The sequence below is a fragment of the Notothenia rossii genome, assembly GCF_949606895.1.
Source record: "Notothenia rossii genome assembly, chromosome: 2".
NCBI classification, from domain to species: domain Eukaryota; kingdom Metazoa; phylum Chordata; class Actinopteri; order Perciformes; family Nototheniidae; genus Notothenia; species Notothenia rossii.
The window spans coordinates 95,146,433-95,165,198 of NC_136904.1; the positions used below are offsets into that span (position 1 = coordinate 95,146,433).

The 18,766-nt window shown below is 46.9% G+C and overlaps 1 protein-coding gene across 1 annotated transcript in view; it reads right to left on the bottom strand.

Annotated features, from left to right (window-relative positions):
* The window catches only part of ttn.2 (titin, tandem duplicate 2), a 260,191-nt gene that overhangs the window by 103,207 nt on the left and 138,218 nt on the right, over positions 1-18,766 (bottom strand). Inside the window, 24 exon segments of the mRNA XM_079665865.1 lie at positions 1,367-1,666; positions 2,150-2,265; positions 2,647-2,833; positions 3,325-3,621; positions 4,132-4,419; positions 5,296-5,595; positions 6,025-6,172; positions 6,560-6,711; positions 7,092-7,379; positions 7,474-7,588; positions 8,157-8,344; positions 8,649-8,951; positions 9,372-9,671; positions 9,914-10,183; positions 12,116-12,382; positions 12,461-12,585; positions 13,336-13,744; positions 14,076-14,354; positions 14,923-15,189; positions 15,603-15,872; positions 16,177-16,345; positions 16,428-16,525; positions 17,112-17,378; positions 17,470-17,593. Coding sequence (XP_079521991.1) covers positions 1,367-1,666; positions 2,150-2,265; positions 2,647-2,833; positions 3,325-3,621; positions 4,132-4,419; positions 5,296-5,595; positions 6,025-6,172; positions 6,560-6,711; positions 7,092-7,379; positions 7,474-7,588; positions 8,157-8,344; positions 8,649-8,951; positions 9,372-9,671; positions 9,914-10,183; positions 12,116-12,382; positions 12,461-12,585; positions 13,336-13,744; positions 14,076-14,354; positions 14,923-15,189; positions 15,603-15,872; positions 16,177-16,345; positions 16,428-16,525; positions 17,112-17,378; positions 17,470-17,593 — 5,527 coding nt within the window.

The window sequence follows — 18,766 nt, forward strand, 5'->3', positions numbered from 1 at the left end:
AAACCTGACTTTAGTGTCTCTCACTGAGTCTCTCCTTGCTGAGTTAAACCTGACTTTAGTGTCTCTCACTGAGTCTATCCTTGCTGAGTTAAACCTGACTTTAGTGTCTCTCACTGAGTCTATCCTTGCTGAGTTAAACCTGACTTTAGTGTCTCTCACTGAGTCTCTCCTTGCTGAGTTAAACCTGACTTTAGTGTCTCTCACTGAGTCTATCCTTGCTGAGTTAAACCTGACTTTAGTGTCTCTCACTGAGTCTCTCCTTGCTGAGTTAAACCTGACTTTAGTGTCTCTCACTGAGTCTCTCCTTGCTGAGTTAAACCTGACTTTAGTGTCTCTCACTGAGTCTCTCCTTGCTGAGTTAAACCTGACTTTAGTGTCTCTCACTGAGTCTCTCCTTGCAGAGTTAAACCTGACTTTAGTGTCTCTCACTGAGTCTCTCCTTGCTGAGTTAAACCTGACTTTAGTGTCTCTCACTGAGTCTCTCCTTGCAGAGTTAAACCTGACTTTAGTCTCTTACTGAGTCTCTCCTTGCAGAGTTAAACCTGACTTTAGTCTCTTACTGAGTCTCTCCTTGCTGAGTTAAACCTGACTTTAGTGTCTCTCACTGAGTCTCTCCTTGCAGAGTTAAACCTGACTTTAGTGTCTCTCACTGAGTCTCTCCTTGCTGAGTTAAACCTGACTTTAGTGTCTCTCACTGAGTCTCTCCTTGCTGAGTTAAACCTGACTTTAGTGTCTCTCACTGAGTCTATCCTTGCTGAGTTAAACCTGACTTTAGTGTCTCTCACTGAGTCTATCCTTGCTGAGTTAAACCTGACTTTAGTGTCTCTCACTGAGTCTCTCCTTGCTGAGTTAAACCTGACTTTAGTGTCTCTCACTGAGTCTATCCTTGCTGAGTTAAACCTGACTTTAGTGTCTCTCACTGAGTCTCTCCTTGCTGAGTTAAACCTGACTTTAGTGTCTCTCACTGAGTCTCTCCTTGCTGAGTTAAACCTGACTTTAGTGTCTCTCACTGAGTCTATCCTTGCTGAGTTAAACCTGACTTTAGTGTCTCTCACTGAGTCTCTCCTTGCTGAGTTAAACCTGACTTTAGTGTCTCTCACTGAGTCTCTCCTTGCTGAGTTAAACCTGACTTTAGTGTCTCTCACTGAGTCTCTCCTTGCTGAGTTAAACCTGACTTTAGTGTCTCTCACTGAGTCTCTCCTTGCAGAGTTAAACCTGACTTTAGTGTCTCTCACTGAGTCTCTCCTTGCTGAGTTAAACCTGACTTTAGTGTCTCTCACTGAGTCTCTCCTTGCAGAGTTAAACCTGACTTTAGTCTCTTACTGAGTCTCTCCTTGCAGAGTTAAACCTGACTTTAGTCTCTTACTGAGTCTCTCCTTGCAGAGCACGGGCTCGCTGGGCTCGCTGGGTTCACTCTCTCCGGCCACGTTGACGGCTCGGACCCTGAAGGAGTACTCCTGCTTCTCCATCAGGCCCTTCAGGGAGTGCTCCAGCAGGGTGATGTTCTCGGCCACCCTGATCCAGTCCGTGGTGCCGCTCTTCAGCATCTCGATCACGTAGCCCTCGATCTTCGCTCCGCCGTCGTGCTCCGGCTTCGTCCACATGAGGAAGCAGGAAGTCTTTGCCACGTCCTTCACTGTGGGCTTACCTGGAGCCCAGGGGGGGTCTGGAGGAGACAGAGAACAGTGTTTATTAAAAAGGTGAGACAATCAGGAGTTTATTACAATAACTGTGTCTGAGTTGCAATCTACTAATAGTTATCATCGCAATAAACCGTATTTCATTTTGTCTTAATGTACATTACTTAATGTCATATTGTGTTCTTGTACATATCACTTTCTATTTACATGGATATAGACTTCTTGCACTATTTATTATTTGTATTTCTGTATTTTATGATGCATGTTGTGTTGTTGGAGGATCTCAGGTCAAAATAAGCATCTGATGAGAACACCTTTGAATTTGAAGTGTGTCAAATGTTAGCATTAGCATCATTAGCATTTCCAACAAATTCAGTAAACTTGTAATATAAAAAATAATTGTGTTGACGGCAGAAATGAAGTGGGGGAGTTTCATGGTGATATCTGTTAGCGTCAGTTTTTTCCCTATGCCCTGTTGTGTGTTTATCTGTTCTGAGTGAAAGTCCTACCGATGGGGTCTTTGATCAGGATCTGGTCCGTCTCCGCGCTGGGTTTTCCGGTTCCTGAGAGATTCTCTGCCAGGACTCTGAACTTGTACTTCTTCCTGGTGGGAAGACCTTTGACTCTGCAGAGGGGATAACAACAATGAAGAGATTGGAAACCAACGAAGAAGAGAGAGTTTTAGGGGTTTTAGGGCTCACGTTGAAATCTCTTCAGCTGTAAATCAGGATAACAACCAAAAACACATTCAGAACACCATTGACCTTCCATATCGTTTACAATGTCTAACAAGCCTTTATTCCTTCTACTGTTGTGCTGTCTTTGTAAGTTCCTTTATATAAGTTATTTATCTTTGGTATTCAAAAAGGGGGCACATATTGGTGTCATGCTCCTTCTTGATTATGTTGTGAAAATTCAATAAATATATATTTATTTTAAAGAAAACCATTGAGCTCCAGACCGGGGGACAGGAGGTGTTTCCTCTCTCTCCAGGGGGGGGTCTCACCTGTAGTTGGTGTCCTTGATGGGCAGCTTGTTGCAGCGGATCCACTTGTCGAGGTCGGCCTCGTAGCGCTCCACCCAGTACCCGGTGATCGGGCTGCCTCCGTCCTCGTCCGGCTCGTACCAGGCCAGCGTCACCGAGTCCTTGGCGATGTCCGACGCCTCCAGCTTGTAGGGAGCGCCGGGGGTGTCTGAGGATGGGAGGGGGGGTTAGACACAGTGGAGGTACCAACACACATTGAGCTTGTGCTGCACTGGTTACCGGTTCCCTTCAGAATACATTTTAAAGTGCTTTAATGATTTACAAGGCTTTACATAACCTTGCCCCAACATAAGTGACTGTCTCTCATTTGATCAACCAGGACACTTAGACCCTGAGCAAAACACCTGAGCTCTGTAGAGAGCCCCGTACACACTCATCTGCTTGTCATCTTGCAATCTACTTATTCATATAAATAGTTATCACCGCAATCAAACCGTATTTAATTTTGTCTTAATGTAGATTTTATAATTTCACGTTCTGTTCTTGTGCATATCATATTCTATTTACATGGATATAGACTTCTTGCACTATTTGATTATACATGTTGCGTTGTTGGAGGAGCTCAGGTCAGAAGAGTTTCATCTCCATTTCTACTCTGATGAGAACACCTTTCAGTTTGAGTTTGTTGGTGTGTCGTACCGAAGGGGTATCTGGCGATGATGGGCAAATGATCCGCGGGGGGTCCCACTCCGAACTGGTTCTCGGCGAAGACCCTGAAGAGGTACTCCTTGAACTTGGTGAGGCCCACGGCCTTGTAGGTGGTCTGCTTGATGGTGGAGGACAGGCGGTGCCAGATCTCGCTATCCACGTTTCTGCGCTCCACGATGTAGTTCGTGACCTTCGATCCTCCGTCGTCTCGGGGCGGGTTCCAGGCCAGGAAGCACGTCTCGTTGGTGATCTCCGAGATATCGAAGGCCGCGGGGGGGCCGGGCTTATCTGAGGGGGGGGACAGGGTGATTATTATCCAGGACATAAGAGAGTAGGGATTATGGAAATGTATTTTTTAAGGGTCCCTACAGGTTAGTAAATGTGTAACCTTCAGACAGTCCACATTTGACATTCAGGTTCAAATGTCTCAATGTTTTATAATTAAAATAAATGTTTTTAAATCAAACTCAAACTTACTGACGGACTGCTTCAATTATTATCCAGGAATTAAGAAACAAACTATGTTATAGTTCCCACACATTTCCATAATTCTGTATCTTTTACTAAATAAACTAAATTGATATTTGGTCAAACACAGTTTAGCAGTATTTTATAAAACACACAATATTATTCTTTTTGTAAGTTGAACCTGTTAGATTAAAACGTGCATAGCTTTCTATCCATTGGGGGATTGTTCAAAGTAAAAGCCTCTAGAAGTGAACACCCCCTCTCAGACCACCAGGGACAGTGTTGAGGAACAGCCTTATGAAAAGAAAGGCTCCAGATCAAGTCTCTCACCCAGGATGTTGACGTCCACGGTGGCGGTGGCGCGCCCGCTGCTGTTGGTGGCCTCGATGATGTAGGTGGAGCTGTCGTCTCTCTGGGTCTTGGCGATGGTGACGGTGGAGTGTCCGGGGGTGGTGTCGATGGAGACCCGGTCCTCCGCCTTCAGAACCAGGTCTGCTTTGGTCCACTTCACGCGAGGCTCGGGTTTCCCCTTCACCTCGGCCGGTAGCTCGATCTTACTGCCCGCCTTCGCCGTGAGGCCGGCCAGCAGCTTGGCGTCCAGCTGGATCTCTGGAGCCTCTGCAGGGGGGAGAGTAATGTCATGAGGAGCTGAGCTACTTTATCTAAAACTAGTATTTAGAAATCAAACCCTGAGTGCTTCTGAGCAGGACCTCTGAACTCATGCTGCTATTTCTTTTCCTTGTAAAAGTTATTCGTTTTTGGTTGTTTTGCACAAAGAAATGATTTGTTTAAAACAATGAATCTTTTACTGTGAAGGAGCAGGAGGGCTTTTATTCTGAAGGAGCAGGAGGGCTTTTATTATGAAGGAGCAGGAGGGCTTTTATTCTGAAGGAGCAGGAGGGCTTTTATTCTGAAAGAGCAGGAGGGCTTTTATTCTGAAGGAGCAGGAGGGCTTTTATTCTGAAGGAGCAGGAGGGCTTTTATTCTGAAGGAGCAGGAGGGCTTTTATTCTGAAGGAGCAGGAGGGCTTTTATTCTGAAGGAGCAGGAGGGCTTTTATTCTGAAGGAGCAGGAGGGTTTTTATTCTGAAGGAGCAGGAGGGCTTTTATTCTGAAGGAGCAGGAGGGCTTTTATTCTGAAGGAGCAGGAGGGCTTTTATTGTGAAGGAGCAGGAGGGCTTTTATTATGAAGGAGCAGGAGGGCTTTTATTATGAAGGAGCAGGAGGGCTTTTATTATGAAGGAGCAGGAGGGCTTTTATTCTGAAGGAGCAGGAGGGCTTTTATTATGAAGGAGCAGGAGGGCTTTTATTATGAAGGAGCAGGAGGGCTTTTATTATGAAGGAGCAGGAGGGCTTTAATTCTGAAGGAGCAGGAGGGTTTTTACTGCCAATTGGGATCAAGAAAGTACATCTTATTTTATCAAGAACTTGAGAGGTTTCTGCTCCTGTCTATGTTTGTATTTATTATTATATGTTAAATAACCCCTGATGGTACCTTTGGGGTCCACGGCCTGGATCTCGTCGGTGGCCTTGCAGGGTCTGCTGGCCCCCAGCTTGTTGAGGGCCCGGACCCTGTATGCGTACCACTGGCCCTCGGTGAGGCCGGTCACCTGCACCTTCAGCTCGGGGACCATGTCTCCGCAGGGCTCCCACTTGTCAGTGCCTCTCTGCAGGCGGTCCACGTTGTAGCCGCGGATTCCGGCGCCGCCGTCGTACTTCGGAGGCTCCCAGGTCAGGAAGATGCCGCTCGCCGACTTGTCTCTCCAGCGCAGGTTCTCGGGGGGGTCAGGGATCGCTGGGGGGAGAGAGGGGGAGAGAGGGGGAGAGAAAGAGGGGGTTAGGAAGAAACTCTGGACTATAATAATATATAATAACGTTTTATCTTTAACATAGACGACGGAGGAAGACCCATCCTCAAGTACGTTCCCTTTACTATGTTTGAAAAGATTATTTATCTATTTTGTGATCAAATGTGAGACGAACATTTTAACTCTTCTTGGAAAAAATTGGGAAAAATGTTTTGAATTTTTTTTACAAATAATATTTGTTCGAAGAAGTGGCTTCAAAATGTGTAAAATGTTTAACAAGTTGTAGATTTAAAAAATCCAAACATTGAGTATCCCGGGTACTAACAGTTGACCCAATCTCCTCGCTGGTGAACACCTCTCAACTCTTTAAGACTCATTTATGTGAAACATATGTTTCTAACGCCTCAGCGACTCACTGGCGGGCGAGGACACGTTGACGGGCTCGTCGATGTACGCCGGCTCTCCCGGTCCACACTTGTTGCAGGCGGTGACTCTGAACAGGTACTCCTTCCCCTCCATCACGTCGGTCACCGTCAGCTCCTGGTCCTGGATCCCAGCGGTCACCTGAGAGGGGGGGATGGTTTAGTAAATATCAGACACATGATGAATCTGTGATACTCAAGGAAAGCTAACTAATTATTATTATAGTTTAGAATCATTTAGAACTTCATATAATCTACTTATTTATATGAGTAGTTATCACCGCAATAAACCGTATTTAATTTTGTCTTGATGTACATTATTTAATTTCATATTCTGTTCTTGTAAATATCATATTCTTGCACTATTCTTTATTTGTATTTTATTATATATGTTGCATTGTTGAATTTCATTGCCATTTTTACACTGTAGCTGCTGAGCATCTGATGATAACACCTTTGAATCTTGAATCTTTGAATCTTGAATCTTTGAATCTTGAATTGAATAATTATTTAGGATAGACAGTGTTACCTTGACCCAGGTCTTGCGGGACAGGTCTCTCTTCTCCACCTGGTACCCAATCAGAGGGCTTCCTCCGTCGTGCTCCGGCGCCTCCCAGCTCAGGTGCACGTGCTGCCGGGTCACCTCCAGAACCTTGAAGTCCTTCGGGGCACTGGGCGCCGCTGCAGAGAGCACAAATACATTAATACACACACATTAAAACAGAAAGGTTTTTAACTGGAACAACCGGACTACCCTGAAACTACTAAGGCTGATCTCAGAACAGTCAAACGATGCAGAAATGTGTTAAAACATTTTGAATGAATTGTTTTTGGAAGAAAATGTGGTACATTTTTTAATAATTATCTGTAACAAATGAACGGATTATATTAAGAAGAATGTGTCCAAAAAATAAATTAAAAACAGAACTACGTCAAAGTTAACACGGCTAAATAAATGAACGCCAAGCTGTGAATGCATACAACAACAAAAAAATGTAAATGGTAAAAAATGTGTAGTCAAAGTTTCTATTGACAAAGTGTAAATCTTTGTGAAATCGTACCGATGACGTTGACCTCGATGTCTCCGCTGACGGAGGTCACGTCGTTCTCCAGCGTCAGGGTGTAGGTTCCCTTATCGGGGCGGACGCTCGGCATCACGATGAGCTCCGTGAACGAGGACTTGGTCGTCATGGAGACGCGCTCCTCGTTGGTGCTCAGCTGTTTCTCTTTGAACGTCCACTTGGCGACGGGTGTGGGGTACCCGGTGATCGGGACCCTGATGGTGAGTGGATTCGGCACGATCACCTCCAGACCGTCTTTGAACGCACTCAGGTCGAAGGAAGGAGCGACTGCAGGGGGGAGAGAGGTGCATGATGGGAACTGGACCTTTTACTGTATTTAAATTTGATCATTTTTAGAGTCAGTGATAATTAAAACACTCACGGTGTGTGTCGTCGGCCAGCAGGGGGCCGATGGTGTTGGACGGGTCGGACAGTCCAGCGGCGTTCTCAGCGAACACTTTGTAGTTGTACTTCTTCCCGTATTTCAGACCAGACACCTGAAGGTAACACGTACAGGAACAGTGTCAAAATAAAATAAAATATAAGTTTACTTTGAAGGAGCAGGAGGGCTTTTACTTTGAAGGAGAAGGAGGGCTTTTACTTTGAAGGAGCAGGAGGGCTTTTACTTTGAAGGAGCAGGAGGGCTTTTACTTTGAAGGAGCATGAGGGCTTTTACTTTGAAGGAGCAGGAGGGCTTTTACTTTGAAGGAGCAGGAGGGCTTTTACTCTGAAGGAGCAGGAGGGCTTTTACTTTGAAACCACTGCTGGAGGACTTTTAATTGGGAGAAGCTGCAAAAGACTTGAGTAAAGGGCTTAAAGACTTCACCGTGAAGGCCACATGCTTTTTGAAGACTTTTACTTTGAAGGATCCACTGGAGGGCTTTTATTTTGAAGCAGCCAATAGAAGCAAATAACTGTGAAATGATTTTGCAGCTGCACAAAAAAGAGTGTTTAAATAGCCTGACATTTAGGCACTTTACTGAAATGATCAGCTTCAAACTTCAAACTAATTAAAGTCCCGTATCAGACATTATTGAAGATGTATCCGAGGTGTTTCTTCCGTACGTTGTAGCAGAGGTCTGGGCAGAGGCGGGTGTTGCACCGCATCCACTTGTCGGTTCCCTCCTCGCAGCGCTGGATGATGTATCCGGTGATCGTGCTGCCTCCGTTACTCAGCGGCGTCTCCCAGCTCAGCTGCACAGAGTTCTTGTTCTGGTCCTGCGAGACCAGGTTCAGGGGCGCACTGGGCCTCTCTGCAGGGGGGGATCAGAACATACATATCACTACATGCACTTCAGGGGTTATACCGTTTAGGCCTTGTTTTAACACGCTGCTGTGACGGGGAAGTACCCCAGATTGGGATCGACTAAGTAGATCTGATCCCACACTGTCGCAGTGTTTTAGGCCGGGACAAAGCGGATTTCATAACAGCAGCAGAAAGAACTTAAATAAACAGTGGTGTAAGTATTGCAGAGATGTTTGCATTTAATGTGTTGCTGTATGCAAAGATGTGTTAAAGTCTGTGTGAGTTAGGCTAGTTAGCTAATGCTAGCTTACCGATGGGGTCCATGATCTTAACGGGGCGCGAGGCGGCGCTGGGCTTCCCCTCGCCGGCCTTGTTCTGCGCCTTCACTCTGAAGATGTACTCCTTGTTCTCGATGACGTCGTTGACGATGGCGCTCAGCTCGTCGGCCTTCGTGATCTGCACGGGCGTCCACTTCACGGAGGTGCGGTCGCGCAGCTCGATGATGAAGGAGGTGATGGGCGAGCCGCCGTCAGACTCCGGAGGATCCCAGGAGACGGTGCAGCCGAACTTCGTCACGTTTCCAACGATGACGTTCAGAGGAGCCTCGGGAACGTCTGGAAGTCGTGGGACACAGAAAACAAGTCAGGAACCTGAGCACTCATTTTATACATAACCTCATTTTGATCATTCCCGTTTCCTCACTGTTGTTTCTCGCTCATTTCTTAAACACATATCAAAACTTGGAAAAAATATGATTACTCTTTAGGCCCATCAGAAAAGCACCATTAGGTCAAAACTGTTTCTCATCACCTGCTCTAATCAAATTGGTGTACCAATGTACTTAGACCAAAACTTGACTTTCTGTCTATAAAATATGCTCAAACACACAAACACAACAACAAAACTGCATTTAAGAAAACAAATGGATGCCTTTGTAATTAACGGCATTTGTTTTCCTGTGTAGTTTATGTGTGCTCGTGTCAACCCAAAAATACACCTTGAATCTATCACTTCAAATTGAAATCCAGTCTTACCAAACTTGTTCTTGGCCTGAACGGGTTTGTCGGTGTCCACGTTGGGTCCGCTGCCGACCCGGTTTCTGGCGCAGACTCTGAACAGATACATGGAGTCCCTCTGGAGTCCGGTCACTGTGTACTCCGGACTCTCGGAGTTATCCGTGGCCAGAGTCCACGTCTTACGCTTCACGTCGCGTCTCTCAACAACGTAGGCAATGACCTTAGCGCCGCCATCGCTCTCAGGCTCCTCCCATGCCAGACTCACCTCGCCGTCGGCGGTGTCGACAACCTGGAGATTCTTCACGGGTCCAGGGACGTCTGGAGAAACAAGAGGAGGGTCAAGTTAAACAGTGGTGCAGGGAGGTGGGATTTCTCCCTCAGCATCTTCCTGGTCCAATGGGATTTCTCCATCAGCATCTTCCTGGTCCAATGGGATTTCTCCATCAGCATCTCCCTGGTCCAATGGGATTTCTCCATGTGGTTTTGGATTAAAAAACTAATCTAAATGATAGCACGGTCACAGGACTCTTCCTAATGTAAGGTCCTGTGTTCAGACTCACCGATGACCTCCAGGTTGATGAAGGCCTCCCCCTGCCCGTGCTTGTTCTTGATGGTGATCTTGTAGCGGCCCTCGTCGGACTTCAGCGGGTCCTTCAGTCTGAGCTCTGTGCGGTCGGCTGAGGTGTGGATGTTGTCCTTGGCCAGACTCAGGTTGTTGTACATCCAGTCGGCCTCGGCCTGAGGGTAGGCGCTGTACGGGACGGCCATGACGATGGGCTTCCTGGCGTCAGTGACGTAGCTCTGGTCTGTTGTCTTGATCTGAGGCACCGCTGCAGGAGGAGGAGGAAACAGGGTCAGAGACACAACAACACTGGACACACTGTGCTCATTTATGGTAATCAGGTTCCCTCTTTATTCATCACTAACATCTTCTGATCCTGGAGTATCAATGTATTATCCTTTAATGACTGAGTGTCTGGTGTTAGCTGCACCTCAGGGACAGTCTCTGGTGTTAGCTGCACCTCAGGGACAGTGTTTGGTGTTAGCTGCACCTCAGAGACAGTGTCTGGTGTTAGCTGCACCTCAGGGACAGTGTTTGGTGTTAGCTGCACCTCAGGGACAGTGTTTGGTGTTAGCTGCACCTCAGGGACAGTCTCTGGTGTTAGCTGCACCTCAGGGACAGTGTTTGGTGTTAGCTGCACCTCAGAGACAGTGTTTGGTGTTAGCTGCACCTCAGAGACAGTGTTTGGTGTTAGCTGCACCTCAGAGACAGTGTTTGGTGTTAGCTGCACCTCAGGGATAGTGTTTGGTGTTAGCTGCACCTCAGGGATAGTGTTTGGTGTTAGCTGCACCTCAGGGACAGTGTTTGGTGTTAGCTGCACCTCAGAGACAGTGTTTGGTGTTAGCTGCACCTCAGAGACAGTGTTTGGTGTTAGCTGCACCTCAGGGACAGTGTTTGGTGTTAGCTGCACCTCAGAGACAGTGTTTGGTGTTAGCTGCACCTCAGGGACAGTGTTTGGTGTTAGCTGCACCTCAGGGACAGTGTCTGGTGTTAGCTGCACCTCAGGGACAGTGTTTGGTGTTAGCTGCACCTCAGAGACAGTGTTTGGTGTTAGCTGCACCTCAGGGACAGTGTCTGGTGTTAGCTGCACCTCAGGGACAGTGTTTGGTGTTAGCTGCACCTCAGAGACAGTGTTTGGTGTTAGCTGCACCTCAGAGACAGTGTTTGGTGTTAGCTGCACCTCAGGGACAGTGTCTGGTGTTAGCTGCACCTCAGGGACCGTATCTGGTGTTAGCTGCACCTCAGGGACAGTGTCTGGTGTTAGCTGCACCTCAGGGACAGTGTCTGGTGTTAGCTGCACCTCAGGGACAGTGTCTGGTGCTAGCTGCACCTCAGGGATAGTGTTTGGTGTTAGCTGCACCTCAGAGACAGTGTTTGGTGTTAGCTGCACCTCAGGGACAGTGTTTGTTGTTAGCTGCACCTCAGAGACAGTGTTTGGTGCTAGCTGCACCTAAGGGACAGTGTTTGGTGTTAGCTGCACCTCAGGGACAGTGTTTGGTGCTAGCTGCACCTAAGGGACAGTGTTTGGTGCTAGCTGCACCTCAGAGACAGTGTTTGGTGCTAGCTGCACCTAAGGGACAGTGTTTGGTGCTAGCTGCACCTCAGGGACAGTGTTTGTTGTTAGCTGCACCTCAGAGACAGTGTTTGGTGTTAGCTGCACCTCAGGGACAGTGTTTGGTGTTAGCTGCACCTCAGAGACAGTGTCTGGTGTTAGCTGCACCTAAGGGACAGTGTTTGGTGTTAGCTGCCCCTCAGGGCCAGTGTCTGGTGTTAGCTGCACCTCAGGGACAGTGTCTGGTGTTAGCTGCACCTCAGAGACAGTGTCTGGTGTTAGCTGAACCTCAGGGACAGTGTTTGGTGCTAGCTGCACCTCAGGGACAGTGTCTGGTGTTAGCTGCACCTCAGAGACAGTGTTTGGTGTTAGCTGAACCTCAGGGACAGTGTCTGGTGTTAGCTGCACCTCAGGGACAGTGTCTGGTGTTAGCTGAACCTCAGGGACAGTGTTTGGTGCTAGCTGCACCTCAGAGACAGTGTTTGGTGTTAGCTGCACCTCAGAGACAGTGTTTGGTGTTAGCTGCACCTCAGGGAAAGTGTCTCGTGTTAGCTGTACCTCAGGGACAGTGTCTGGTGTTAGCTGCACCTCAGGGAAAGTGTCTCGTGTTAGCTGTACCTCAGGGACAGTGTTTGGTGCGTCTCTTACCTGCGAGCTCCAGCTTGGCCTTGGCGTCTTTGTCCTTGACGACGAGTCTGTACTCGCCCTGGTCTCGGGGCCGGATCTCGCAGACCTGCAGCCGGTGGATCTTGCCCTCGCTCATCATCTGGTACTTGTCTCCCTGCACGACTGTCATGTTGTTCCTCAGCCACTTCACCTCCACGCGGTCCTTGTTCAGCTCCACCTCGAACACTACGTCCGAGCCGGGGGCCTGGAACGCGTCCTGGGGGGGTCTGATGATCTCCACTGGGGTCTCTGCAGAACGGGAAGCGATTATGAGCAGGGACTACTTTATCACAAAAACATCCTTTATAATAAAGAGTGAATCCTCACCGTCGATGAAGAGCCGGGCTCTGGATCTCTTGTCGTCGACTCCGCAGGCGTACTCACACTCATCCTCGGGTCTGCACTCCTTAATGCGCAGCGTGCACATCTTCCCTTCTCTCAAAAATGTATATCTGGGGAAACAAAAAAAGTCAGTCAGTCAGTTGAATTTCTGTTTAACAGAAGAAACAAAAAAACCTTATTTCTAATCAAATCTAAGTCCATATCTTTCCTTTTTTGCAACAAACCGAATATGTGCCTAAAAAGACAAAAAGATTATAAGCAACTAGTATTTAAAGCAAATAAAAGAGGGCCCAGGGGTTGCAGCACCTTTACTTCAAGTACTTAGCTTTAAATCTGATCATTTATCTTTCTCAAATCAATTAATATGTAAATATGAATCCCTTATCTCATGTCCGTTTGCAAACAATCTATGTGAATTATAAAAAAAACAAAGGGGCCCAAGTTTGAACCTTGTGGTACCCCTTAAGGACTTGATTAATGCCGTACCTGGGTCCTTCTCTGACCTCCTGTCCTGTTTCTGAACTATTTATGTATATAGCAAATAAAAGAGGGCCCAGGATCGAACCCTGTGGTGCCCCTTCAAACCACTGCACTGACCTCACCACCTTCAAAACACTCACAAAAACTCACCTCTTCAGTCTGGCTTTTAATGTGTGATTGTTTTTGTATTATTTGACTTTAACTTTAATTATATATTTATTTGTTGTTTCTTTCTTTTCTTTTCACTATATCTGTAAAGCGTCTTTGAGCACCTGTAAAAGCGCTTACAAAATAAATCTATTATTATTATTATTCTTAAAAACCGTGGTAATGTTGGTTTTTGAGAAAGAGCTCTATAGATATGTTGATAGGAGCCGTACCTGGGTCCTTCTCTGATCTCACGTCCGTTCCTGTACCACTTGGGGTCTGCCTTGTCTTTGGTGAGTTTGCAGGTGAACTCTGCGTCCTCGAACTCTGTGATGGTCTGGTCCTTCAGCTGTATGCTGAAGTCGGTGGGCGCCTCGCTGATGATCAGCTCCGCCGTGCACTTGCTGTCTCCGGCCATGGCGGTGTACTCGCCCTCGTCGGCAAGCGTACAGTCCTTGATGGTGAGCGTGTGCTTCTCTTTGTCCGCCCGGTATACGATGCGTTTACTGAAGGTGATCTCCTGGCCCGCCTTCATCCACTTCAGTGTGGCGTTGGGCCGGTTCACCTTGCAGGAGAAGACGACTGTGTTCTTCTCCTGAGTGTCGATATCCTCCAGAGGAACCACGAACCTCATGCTCTCCTCTGAAACACACAAAGAACACCGTCAGGTCATGTGATCAGCTCTGGCACCAATTAAAGAGTGAAATACATATTGATTCTACTTCACCGCTCTCACCGTGTCACCATACAACACCGACCTTGAGTTAAGACTTTCCAAAACATACCTTTCTAGATTTACACCGTTTTTTGTGTATTTTCTACATTAAATGTATTATTTATCTAAATGAGTCCTCTCTAATTGGCCAGGTTGATGTTTAATTATACATTTTATATTCTTATCATATATTATTCCCTTATGAAATATCATTACCTTTGACCAAAGATGAATTAATGTTGTATTCTATGTTCTTACCTTTGACGGAGAGGTTGCAGGCGCTCTTGGCCTGCTCTCCTCTCTGATTGGTCAGGTTGATGCTGTACTCGGACTCGTCTCCCTTCTGGGCGTCTTTGATCCTCAGTGAGAACACGTTGTCTCTCTGCACCATCACGTACTTGTTGCTCTCGAACACCGTCTCCTCCTTCTTCAGCCACTTGGCCTTCGCTCCCTCTGTGTTCACCTCGCAGTTCAGAACCACTTCCTGTCCCTCCTTGGCCTCCGTGTCCTTCAGCGCCGTGATGATCCTCAGCTTCTCTGCAGGGCGAAACGGATCCATGTTAGTGTTACAAACTCAACGTAAGCTAGAGTATGAGATTTAGAATATAAACTAAGATCAGATAAGAAGTACTTCACTGATCCCAATGTGGGAAAGGTTTGCGTTGCAGCAGCAAAAAAAGACCAGGCGTAGAACATTAGAGAAATGAATAGACTAGAAATAAACAAATTTCAAAAAGTAAACGTCTCAAATAGAAATAAAAGAACATTAAAAAAGTAGTATGTTGAAATAGAAATGTCCACTAACAAAATATAAAGCAGGATATTATAAAAACACAAGCGTGTGAAGAATGGAATATTAAATCGGAAATTGAAGATAAATGTAAAATGTGTGAATGTTATAAATCCAGTTATCTAAGAGACGCTATGGAGCAGAGAGCTCTCTTCCAGCCAGAGGACATTTTGTTATCAAGACGTATGGAACTACAAACACTTGAGAACAATGAACACTTTGTTTTCTTTGTGCTGTTTCTGTTTCTGATTTTGTGTAAAGCGTCTTTGAGCACTGGGACAAGCGCTATATATGACCTCAGTGGGCGGGGCTTACCGAGCACGGTAAGGTCTGCGCTGGCGCGCGTCGCTCCGATCATCACCACGTAGGCGCCCTCGTCCTTGGGCTCGCTGTCCTTGATGACCAGCGAGCGTCTCTTCCCGTCGCTCAGCATGCTGAACTTGTCTCCGGCCTGCAGCTCCGAGCCGTCCTTCAGCCACTTCACCTCGAACGTGTCTTTGGAGACGGAGCAGCTGAACTCCGCCTTCTCGCCCTCCACCACCTCCACGCTTTGCGGCCGCGAGATGAACTCTGCAGCCAGCTCTGAGAGGAGGAAGCAGCAGGGGTCAGAGGTCACACACGCATCAAGGTGAACACAGGTTACTGCAGAGTTCCTATTTAGTTTGTATTCTCTCTCCTGCTCATGACATCACAAAGGGACCATTGTAGGCGTAAATCTAAATATGTGTCCTTATGATAAAAATATATTTCAAGTCATAAAAGTTCAGAAAAGGTTGAGTTCAAAGTAAAAAACTGCAGAAAGAACCCTTCAAAAAGTAATGAGTAAGCCTTTCTCTATTGACCTCCAGTGACCCTTATATGCCGGCTGGTTTAGCCTGGTTGCAGCATCATGTTTGGAACCTGAGCAGTCCTAAAGAGGTAAAGTTATTATAATCTTATAGTCCTAATACTAATCTCTAAAGTTATCATGAGAACATTCCTCCTGCCCTCCGTACCGTTGATCTTGAGGGTCCCGGAGGTCTTGATGCTGGCGCTCAGCCTGCAGGTGTACTCCGCGGCGTCGACCAACTTCAGGTCCTGGATCAGCAGGATCCTCCTCTTCCCGTCCACGATGTGCTCGTAGCGGCCGCCCTCCGGCAGCTCCTCGTCTCCTCTGAACCAGCGCACCTCGGCCGAGGGTTTGGACACCTCGCAGATCAGCTTCACGCTGTCCGTCTCCGTGCCCTCCACGCTGGACAGGTTCTTACTGAAGCGCGCCTCCTCCTCTGTGGACACAACGCCCCGTCAGAATAAGGCTCTCAGACACTTTCACATTATACTTATTATCACTTTGTATAATGGCTAAATAGAAAATAAAAAACAACAGATTTTTACTGCATTGATAAAGACTAAATATTATTTATCTTTTTCTTCATTTTGTATCAAAGACGATCTTACGAAGCGAGTCAAAGTGAATTAGCTGAAGGTTAGTATCTTAGTTGCACTGCATGATCAGCTGAGCCCAAGTTGTTCCCGTATGGAAGCATTGCTCTGGATCTGTGATATGTATATATATGAAGTATTCCTTACCGACGACAGTGAGCATGCCGGAGGACTTGATGGTTTTGGCGTCGCACTCGTACTCCGCCTCATCGTCGAACACAGACTTGTGGACGATGAGGACGTGCTGCCGGCCCTGAGACACCATCTCGTACTTCTTCCCTTTCCTGATTTCACTTCCGTCTTTGAACCAGCGGACCTGAGAGAGAGGAGGAGGAGCGTGAGACATCGTCTTTAAATCAAACCTTTATTGATCTGTTTATCCTTGGACGGACACTCACCTTGACGTCCTCTCTGGACACTTCACACTCAAACCTGGCAGATTCCTTCTCTTTCACTTCCACGTCGTGCAGCGCCTTCGAAAACTCGATGTGTGGAGCTGAGGACGCAAAGAAAATAATTAAATACTTTAAATGATTTCTCATCAGGGTCTATGAGGGTCCCCAAGTCTAATGGGACACTTGATAGGAACTTCTGAAAGTCTTTAAGTGTCTTTTCATGAGGGTTCCTTCACTTCTTCATGGGTCATTAACCTCTTACAAGAGATTTCTTAACTTTTATAAGGGTTTCTTTACACTTTGATTGGCTATGTAAGTAATATGAAGGGTTGTTCAACGATTAAAGAGCTGATGAGTGTTTAATTGACTCTGAGAGGGGGGGTAGGGTCTAGCATCTTGCTTCTATCATGGTCCTTCAACTCTTTACAAAGAGTTTCCCTGACTAGTAGTGATTCAGATTCGTCCTTAACCCTCATTTCAATTACATTTTTCAGGAGGCACATTTTTTTGGAGGGATCTTAAAATCTCCTGAAGACGGTTCCTTAGCTAGAACTCTAAGGTAGTTTCTGTATTAGTCTTAAAAAGGGTCTCTAAAGTTCCCTAGAAGCTCCTTAAGCTTTATTCAGAGGTCTGTTTACTGTTTACTCTCTTGATATCTATAGAGTGACCGTTCCCTGCTGGACTCACGCTCCACGTTGAGGAAGCAGGAGGTCTTGAACTGCTTGGCGTCGCAGGCGTACGTCCTGGAGTCGTCCAGCGTGCAGTCGTGGATGATCAGCGCCCTCTTGTGGCCGTCCACGATCATCTCGTACTTCTTTGTCTTCCTGATCTCTGTGCCGTCCTTGAACCATGTCACCTCGGCCTTCTCCCGGGACACTTCACACTCCAGTGTGGCGGTGGCCTCTTCCTCCACCGTCTGGTCCTGCAGAGGCTTCGAGAACTCCACCGCCGGCTCTGAACCCCAAACAGAAACATATGTTATTGAGCTTTACCGATGGAAACCTCCAGTGGGGAATCAGCAGGTTCTCAGAGTGCCTGGGCAGACCTTTGACGATGAGGTTGGCCTCCGTCTGGAAGTCCTTGGCGGTGAGTTTGATCTGTCCGGCTTCATTGAGCTTGACGTCCCTCAGAGTCAGGCTGTGGACTTTAGCTTCCGACTTCAACACCACCTGTTCAACACACGCAGGCATTAGGAGGGTTTGCACCGCCCTGAGCATCGACTGCCAGGCTCTACAGAGTCATGCAGCCTTCAGACCGGACGCAGGGTATTTAAAATCCAACCAGCGTGCTAATCAAGAGCGCTAGCTAGCCAAAGATGGTCATTGATGCATCTGTGTGGCGCTCAGCAGAGAACCCTAAAATAGTTCATATCTTAGCTTCATCATACCCTCCATATTCCCTCTGTATATAATACCTATGCATATCAGACTACCCTGCACTCCACCCTTCCTTGCGCTGCTGCTCAGATGCTAACCACAACTTGTTGTCAATGTACCTAAAGATCTGATTGAATCCAATCTGATCATTGCATTGTTAAAACCCAGCAGTGATTTCAACTTGGTTGGAAACCCTTTTCTACATCATGTGATTACACTTGGTGTCATGTGTTTGGCGTGGCTATGGCTTATTGTGCTTATCTGTCTATGGGGGGGTTGCTGGTTCAATCCCCCCACCTGCAGTCAGCACGTCAAAGTTTCCTCGAGTAAGACGCTGAACGCCGTATTGCTCGCGTTGGCGTGTCAAAGTATTGAAGTGTCTAAATACCATGTCATGTAATGTATATTTACTGTAGGTATGTCTAAATCTATTTTCCATTTACGACTTCTGTAACTGCCTCGATCCTATTGGCTGCTTTGGACATTCGTCACAGTGTTAAAGAGTTAACCCGTGTCCGGCCACACCCCACTGGGCTGGGCTGGGCCGTTTTGATACCTATGTTCAATCTATCAGATAGTTTCACTTTCACGGGGTTGGCAGGGAAACGGGGTTCAGGGGGAGTGGCTGTACCCGTAGGATAGAAAACGGGGAAGTGACGTCTGACTCAGAGGTCGCGCGGCTGTGGAGAAGAACGTGTTGCCCACATTCTGTGACTGAGTTTAGGCTAGCTAGCTAGCAGGTTTATTGTTTTGGGTGCAGTCACTTTTGCCTCCACTTGCTGTTCAAATAAATGTTGAAAGAAAAAGTAAATCTGTTTACAGTTCTGTTTCATATGGGTGTTCAGATGTATCCATAGATTTAGTCCCTAATGTTGCTCTCAAAGTGCACCAGATGGATGCATTTAACTTCAACATTTAAAAGAAACATCTTCCCTGGGGAGCATGCCACTCAAGAGCTCAGGTGAT